The sequence below is a fragment of the Typopeltis vanoorti genome, chromosome 1 (assembly GCF_054136105.1).
Source record: "Typopeltis vanoorti isolate ZY-2024b chromosome 1, IOZ_Tvanoo_1.0, whole genome shotgun sequence".
NCBI classification, from domain to species: domain Eukaryota; kingdom Metazoa; phylum Arthropoda; class Arachnida; order Uropygi; family Thelyphonidae; genus Typopeltis; species Typopeltis vanoorti.
In genome coordinates, this window is record NC_143549.1 from 32,618,573 (window position 1) to 32,627,464 (window position 8,892).

The following is an 8,892-nucleotide window of genomic DNA, read 5'->3' on the forward strand; positions in this document are numbered from 1 at the left end:
AATGATCAATAGGTGAGACAATATTATATTATAATAGTCCTTATAAGGACTGGCTTAAAGGGGCGAAGCAAAAATGCTTTTCATCTTCCCCGTTGTCTGAAGAGGACAGTGAAGGATAGGGTATTATTGAGCTATTAAAGCTCTGATCATGGCAGGAGGGTAACAGGAATAGACGAGCCTCAGTTAAAACTTCATAGCTCCATTACCCTCCAAGGATATTAATCACCGCATCTCACCGATGTTTAAGTAAAGGTGATATCTCAAAAAATCGGGCGATCTCTAGGCCACTCCATAGTGGGTGAAAGACCGTCCATATCTCAGCGTTGGTTCCACTGAGTGACGGGCTCCCCCACCACCGAGCAGAACCGCTCAAATTCCGAAGAAAATTATTCACCGACAAAGCCCCTCAGCGGGCCGTACCGGGGAACACTTTCCCCAGAGAGTCAAATTGCTCCCTTAAGGCAAAAACCTTACGAGAGCGAACTCAAAAACTCATCGCCCAAGGGGGTAACAGCAACAGCCGAACTTCATTTAAACTTCAGTTAAAGCTCAGTTAAACTTCATTGGTACAGCATTGCATTGTTGCCATCCGTTACCCCCAAGGGCATTAATGAATCAATCACCGACTATGTAAGTAAAGGTGAAATCTCAAAAATACGGACGATCTCTAGGCCACTCCATAGTGGGCGAAAGACCGTCCTAATCTCAGCGTTGGTTCCACTCAGTGACGGGCTCCCCGACCACTGAGCAGAACCGCTCATATTCCGAGGAAAATAATTCACCGGCAAGTACCCCTCAGCGGGCCGTGCCGGAGAACACTTTCCCCGGAGACTCAAAGTGCTCCCTTAGGGCAAAACCTAAGAGAGCGAACTCAAAAACTCACACCCAGGATAACAGCAACAGCCGAACCTCAGTTAAACTTCATTGGTTCAGCATTGCCATCCGTTACCCTATATGGGCATCTCATATAAAATCAATCACCGTATGTGTAAGTAAAGGTGATATCTCAAAAATATCGGACGATCTCTAGGCCACTCATTCGTGGGCGAAAGACCGTCCAAATCTCAGCGTTGGTTCTACTCAGTGAAACTCGAGTACCGAGCAGAACCGCTCATTCCGAAGAAAATAATTCATAATTCACCGGCAAGTACCCCTCAGCGGGCCGTGCCGGAGAACACTTTCCCCGGTAACTCAAAGTGCTCCCTTAGGGCAAAACCTAAGAGAGCGAACTCATTTACCCAGGATAACAGCAACAGCCGAACCTCAGTTAAACTTCATTGGTTCAGCATTGCTATCCATTACCTTCCAAGGGTATTGGATTGAATATAATATAATATGAATATAATTGAATATAATATGAATATAATTGAATATAATATATAATATAATATTGAATACTTACATTATTTCATATTATTCAATATGTATCTGAAACATTCTTAAACATAAGAGGTGTATTATGAAATTCTTTTATAAATTTTAAAATATTCCATATGGAAGATTATTTATATATTTTTATCGTTTATTTATTTATAGATATATTTTACATAAACGCATTTTTATTTTGGAAACTGCAAAAAGTCGCTCAGATAATCATCAGCTAAGATTTTTCTAAATATTTAAATAAACCAACTATGCTAAAATTATTCAAATAAGCCAGTAATTCTTACAGCTGTGTTAAATGTTTCGCGTAAATCGCTAGCAGGGCAATTTTAACCATATGATCAAAACTTGTCAGCTTCTATCATCTTAATTAAAAATAGATCATCTTAATTAAAAATAGCCATAACAATAAATAAAATCATTCATTGTTAACCTTATTTAGTCTACAGCAGTCCATCCATATAATTATTTTTCTGATTGTTTCACTTTTTCACTTCCGGGTAGGACCTTACTGGATGTTCAGGATAAGTGGGGGGATGTAAAACTGATTCTTCCCCATTCCACACGTTACTCGAGGTACCAAAAACCGGCTTTTGAAAGAAACGTCAGGAGCAAGAGTCACATACGCTGCCCAGATCATATATAATCGGATTTATCCCTCCGTCCCCCTATTCCCTCATTCTGTATTTTTTTGTCCCACTAACCCTTGACGATCTTTGGCCAACTTGCAACGCACAAAGTCAGGCGTGTCTGATATCACGGATGAGGGCAACGTAAGAAGTGGGTGGGTTTGGAATATAAATCATGTCGTGACTCGTATAGATTTTCCGAGGAGGGGGAGGTTAAAGGTGTGCAGGTAGTCGATGGATGGAAACTCCCAACGAACTGTATCCGCTTATAGGGTGGAGTTACCTTAGTGCTGTTTTGTAGCGTGCGGAGCTTCCATCAAGGTGTCTGTGGTTACCAGAAAAGTTTTTTGTGCAACAGTTGCTGGAAGATACGTGTTGGTGGGAAGTAAAACATACTTGGTAATCTAATACACACCACGTGATACCTTTAATGCGTGGCGTGTATGTGCGTGTGTTAGAAGAAACACTTGCCGAATTCAAAACGAGCGTTGAGTTATTCACGTCTTCTTGTGGCGCCATCTGGTGTGCTTTAGTAACAAATCGAAAATCAATTCGAAGGCCATACCTATTGTATTATTAATAAAGAACTAAGACTTGCATACAGTTCTGTATTTATTATCGAGAAACTATTTATGATGTGTTTCGTCTGCTTAGTTCATAGTAGATTATATCACTATTATTTATATATTCATTTATTTTTTCTAACTGAAATTTGCATTTTTGTAGATCCTTCGTTCCATAGTCAATTTGGCGTTTTTTCAAAATCTATTTTAATTACTTAATTTATTATTTTATTATTATTATTTTATTTTTTTATTTTTTAGAGCTGGTGCTATAAACAAACTAAAAGAATAACTTTTCATGAATATATCTAGCTAATTGTAAATGAGGATATGATTCCCAAAGACAAATTCAGCTCTACTTACATAATATTGGAACTTAGAAATAGGTTTAATATTAATATTCAGTATTACTTTTTTTTTTTTTTTTTTGACTCTAGATCAGGTTGAAATTAAGATACCAGAAGGAGAGAGTCAAGGACAGTTTATACATTAAGATCGTCTAGTGTAGCTGTTTATAATGCAATAAAAGTATTACTGCAATGGTTGAAGAGCTATCAGGCAATGGAAAAGATAAGATAACAAAAACTAGCGTTTCTAAATCAGAACTGAGGATTTTAAAATACAAATAAGCATCACACACACACACACACACACACACACAAAAAAAGGTTTGCTACTTAAAGTCTTAGAAATGACGTCATGAGATATTCGCTTGGAAAGAAAACAAAAAATAAATAATTTTGACAGATCGTAATTTAAATTCATATGTTGTTGCTACAATTATATTCTGCCAGCTATGCCCAAATTGTAAGTTGGAGGAAATTGGAAAGTCATGTATAACGATAACACTCTTTGTGGTTCCATCCCACACAGATATAGTCTCGTGATGAAAAGTCCGTCCTTGTTAGAGTACTTGTTAGAGGCCTTTGAATGGAAGTATCTAGAAAACAAACGACAATTCAACAATTGTTAAAATTCACAGAAATATACTTTTTATTGTTACCAACTTGCACATTGTTAGACATGCACTTGTTTTAATCTGCCGGTATTTGACTCATTGTATCCAGTTAACAATAGGGAAAATGAAATCTAATTATTAGAAAATGTTTGTTTATACAGCTGTACTTGTCTGAATCCACAGAATTGTTACTGAGAAGGAAACTAATTCAATGTATTCTTTTACAATGCAAATAAAACATAAAACCTTTGTTGTTTATATCTTACATGACTCGCGTAAAATTGATGATTTCTTTAAGTCGTTCAATCATGTATTAAACACATCCTGTAACCCTTTCCGTGTAGACATTTTTGTAAACAATTTTCTCCAGATTCTTGTTTCTGATCTTGTGCATGTCAGAGTGAGGTTTCTGACTGTTACTACCTTTCTGTACATGACATTATGAACTCTTATTGACATGCCTTTTTATTTTTATTTTGAGGGAAAATAGTTTGTTATAATTTTTAATTGTAATTTTTGTTCTACTTTCAGATGAACGGCTTCAAGTTCGTTCCAAGCAGGCTGATGTGAGGCCGGTATCTTCAAACAGCCCTACTTCATCCACAACCATAAGTCCTGTCATTGCCACCAAAACTACTAGCACCACAACCACCACCACCCGTGCTCCGAAACCATCTACAAAAGTTATCAGGAGTCCTCCAACAAAGAGATCTTCCCTCACCATCATCAACAATCATCGTTCCAAGCCACCACCATCACCACCACGGAGAAATGGACTAATCCCGGCATCCAGTGCGCGTCTGCACCCTCAAGTGGCTTTCCCTAGCAATAAGAGGGTAGTTGTTAAAAAACTCACCTACCCCTCCCATGGAAAAGTTGCCGTCAGCGTGGTAAGACAGGTGGGAACGATCGAGGGCCATCAGCGAGCCGATCCTATGAAAGCCTTGAAGGGTTTACCCGTTATCGATCCAACAAAAGTGATCAGGGTTCTGTTGGTCACCTACTTCCGCAGCGGATCGACTTTTGTCGGAGAAATTCTACAACAAAACTGGAGAACATTTTATCATTTTGAGCCTTTACATTATACCAGCAGCAACAGAAGAATCGCGGACGACAAAGTCAGCGAAGCATTCACTCTTCTGCGCAGTTTATTCAACTGTAACTTCACTAACCCTTCGACCTACTTGAAGTGGGCTTGGAAACCCGAAAACCGTTTTCTAATCAGGAGAAATATCTACTTGTGGCATCTCTGCCACAACAAGCCAGCGGTCTGTTTTTTCCCAGAATACCTCACTGCAGTGTGTCAAAGAGCACCTTACCAGGTCATGAAGGTCACCAGAGTTCCATTAGAGTACGTGGATCGCTTCATAGCCGAAAATCCGGAGTTGAACATCAAAGTGATCCATCTGGTCAGAGATCCGAGGGCCATCGTCAACTCCAGGAAGGGTTTGGATTGGTGCGATGCCAGCTGCAACGATCCAGCTGTGATTTGCAAGGAGGTAGAGTCTGACACGAAGGCATTTGCGAAAATGTACAGTAAAGACCCTTCCAGTTTCTTAAGGGTCCGCTACGAAGATCTTTGTATGAATGCTCTTTCAGAAACTTCGAAGATGTTTTCGTTTCTCAACTTGCCTTATTCCTCATCCGTCCAGAAATTCTTGGGGACTCATGCAGCCGCTCATTTAACAGACGAGATGAATCCATACTCTACCAGAAGAAATACGTCATCGATGCCTTTCAAATGGCTGCATAAACTCAATTACACCGACATCGAGATGATACAACATTCCTGCATGGGTGTTCTAGAGTCCCTGAGATACAAGGTGATTAAATCAATCTCGGACTTCTTGGGTTTCGTCAAATAAATCCGAAGACGGTACTTATCCATTGTGTTCAGTATTCGATATGAGATTTACTCAAAACTGAAAGTTCACCAGTATAAATAGGGGGAAAAATGTTGATTTCTGCGTGTGTATTGTGTATTGTTGCGAAATGACAAGGCTCACCCAAGTGCAATTTTGTTTATATTCCAATATGCTGTGCGATAAAAAAAAAAAAAAAAAAAAAAAAAATGAGAACAGCATTCCGTTTAAAAAGAATGTAGCTACAGGAAGCGAAAGGGAGAAAAAAGCCGGATACTTGCTGGCCAAGTTAGTTCTGCAATTTGACTACTGGAGTAGTTAAACCCCCGCCGCGAAAAACACCAAGCATGCGCATTATTAGTAGATTATTGTTACGAACGTGTCAAACATTGAGGAGATAGTATGAAATGTGCACGCTTGTGAATCAAAGCACATGGCACGTTTCTCACTAGCATGTCGTTCACTTTTACACTGACGTCACAGATGATGTCATACTCTGACGAATGCATTGTTTGAACTGTGTCTAGATAGAAATGTTTTTGCGATGAGCTTAACAATCAAAGGTTGTTACGTTTTTCATACCATAAATTCTCACATGCAAAGTCGTGTTTTAAAGCACTCTATTTGAAAAAAAAAAAAAAAGTCCTAAATAAATGTTAACTTATATGAGTCAGTTTATTTCTCAGTTCATTAAAAGATATCCAAATGAACACAATTCTTCTAAAGTAGAGATTTTTATATTTAATATGATGCTTTATAAGCTACATGAAAGAGATAATATGGTTATCTCTAGAATTAACAGAACGCAAAAAAAAAATAAAAATAAAACAAAATATTTCAGTACACAAAGTTACAGAAATCAAGGATTTTTGATAATCAGAGTTGCAGAACACACCAGATTAATTTTGGGAAAGAAAAAAAACAAAAACAAATTGTAAAACAATTTATGTTTTTTACTTAACAACATTACTTATATAAATGAATCATTGGACGCTTAGAAGGTGTCACGTGATAATAACAATAGCAATAATAACGAATTTAAGAGAATTTTTAATCCCTTCTGGTTCTTAAATTCATATCAAGAATTTCCAGAAGTTTTTAATTTCATGTTCTTTTTACACGATTTTTTATTTTATTAATTAATTATTATTATTTTTAGGGGGAGGTAAAAGACAAGGGACATATTTATTAATAAACAACGCCATTACTGACCACCTTCACTTATGTTTAACCTATAAAAATAGCCAACGTGTGTCATTGGCTTTTATTATTTCTCACTTTCATGTCAACATGACGTCATAGACAACCCGGATGTTCGGGAACTTGTTATAGTCTGTCTCAACCTTGGCTGTTTTTCCTTTCACCTATGCTCGCGTATGTAATTTTCATTGGGTTTTCAAGGATAAACCGCCCATTTGAAGTAAAGTACTTCTGTCAACAATGAACTCCGTGAGTCATATTATTCACTTTTATTTATTTCAAACGCAACTGCATTTGGGCAAGATTTGATTTCATATCACGTGCAAATGATCTTGTGCATCGTGTTAAATGAAATGAACATATTGAGATGGTTTAAGCGAATAACTTATTAATATGAAACGTCATAATCACTGTGGGACATCTCTTTATTAGCTTAAGGGGATATTAGATCCCACATTGTTTTAAAACCGAATAAGAAACTCAAAGATTTGGAATCAGAGAGTTTAATGCCGAATATAGTAAACTATAAAAGTATCGGCGGCCACTAGCGTGAGCTAATGCAAGTAGTCCTAGTATGTAGTACAATCTCAGGCAACTCGTTGCAAAGGTGGGGAAAGTTCTGATCGGTAATCTTGGTATTTTCCATAATTTAAAAACACATTTTCTAAAAAAATGTATGCTGTTATTACATTATGGTGGGAGGTCACTACCCAGACCGGTTTCAGCCTTTATTGAGGCTTCATCAGTGAGTAGCTAGACCAAATTAATACCAAATGATATAGTAAAAAGAACTTATATACTCTGCTATACGAGTTGTCCAAAAGGTGCACCCATTAAGTTTATCTTATCCCCCCCCCGTCACACACACACACACCCTCAACTCTGCGGATGACATTCCGATGTTTAATACTAACATTCCCTGGCATACAGAAACAAAATATCACAGTGTATACTTGGACAAACGTTTATGTTTAGCCAATCACGTTAAGCTCACCTGCGCAAAAGTATTCAAAGCTATCTCTCAACTACATTCTATGATCAACCGACATTAAAAAATATAAAAAAAAAAAGAAGCTAACGCCTTTTTGTTCCCGCATACGGAGTAGGCAAGGCCGTTTCAGCCCTATCTAACTTTTGGAGACTGAGTGGGCAGTTCACTCCCAACTGCTGGTAGCCAATCAGAGATAGCGGGCCCAAGGCTATCACTAATTAATCGGTACGCAGCGAAGACGGTTAACAAGTGCCGCCATCTCGTGGTCCTTAACGCATTATTTTTAATCTCTGAAAATAGTGTGGGTTCGAAGGCCGATTTTCTTGAGTTTACGGGACGAAAAACCCGCTTTACTGTGCCAGAGATCGATTAACTCGGGAACGGGTAGCGAAAAGGCTTAGGAAATGTTCCTCTAGTCGGCAACTAGATTCGAACCCAAGTCTTTCGTTGTGCGGTCAAGTGTAGAGTGACGTAGAGTGCAAACGCCACTTCTACTGAGCTAAACAGGCCCGATCAACCGACATAGTAATCTAAATGTAAGAAACAAGCTACTACTACTCTATCAGATGGTAATAAGACCAATAATTACATATGCCTCATGGGCTTAGAGCCACATACCCAATTCCAACATGCAGAGATGTGCCTCCACTTGATCTTGGATGGTTAGGAATGAACAGATGAACAATCTCTTCCCGTCTTCATTCAATAGTAATAAAGTATTTCTCAGATATTTCTGCCACACACTCAAACCAACTTATCAAACAAGTTACAGATTACAACGAAAGTGATCGTTACAACCAAAAGCCATTCTCGTATCCACTGACTACAGGTCCCTGAAGGACGAGCTTAAAGCTCACAAACCGCCCATAACCAAGTAATTCCTTCCACAAACAAAAGGGAATGTGAAAAGCATATTGCTTTAGCCTTAAGCGCTAAGTTCTGCGGAGGGTTTAACCTTTTGAATTATCAGTTTTGGAAAAATCAAGAGATTGTAGAACAAATTCCAGAAACTTCTGCCCAGACAAAGCAAAGTGAGCATTGTCATTGTGCATAGACCAGTGTTTGGTGAGTTACTTCTGGACTCTGAACTTGGAAAATCAGTTACGTTTTATCTGTTTCACTCATTATTTTCTCTTGATCTGTAATGGCAAAAGTATTAAAATTCCGAATTCGCCTTAATGAAAAAAATCGAGCATAATACGTTGTAAACAAGAGAAATAAAATTAAACGAAAGTTGAAAAAGGAAATAATCACTTCTTACTTGCCTAAAACAGCTTCAGGCATATTCCAATGGAGGAATGCCCTT

General features: G+C 38.1%; 1 protein-coding gene across 3 annotated transcripts in view; it reads left to right on the plus strand.

Moving 5' to 3' along the window:
* LOC150109874 (carbohydrate sulfotransferase 1-like) overlaps window positions 1–6,068 on the plus strand; it is a 79,329-nt gene extending 73,261 nt beyond the window's left edge. For all 3 annotated transcript variants that reach the window (XM_090415557.1, XM_090415549.1, XM_090415566.1), the window contains one exon: window positions 4,065–6,068. In XM_090415557.1, the coding sequence (XP_090271683.1) occupies window positions 4,065–5,398 (1,334 nt within the window). In that variant the 3' untranslated portion in view covers window positions 5,399–6,068. The remainder of the gene's footprint in view (window positions 1–4,064) is intronic.
* The last annotated feature ends 2,824 nt before the right edge of the window (window positions 6,069–8,892 follow it).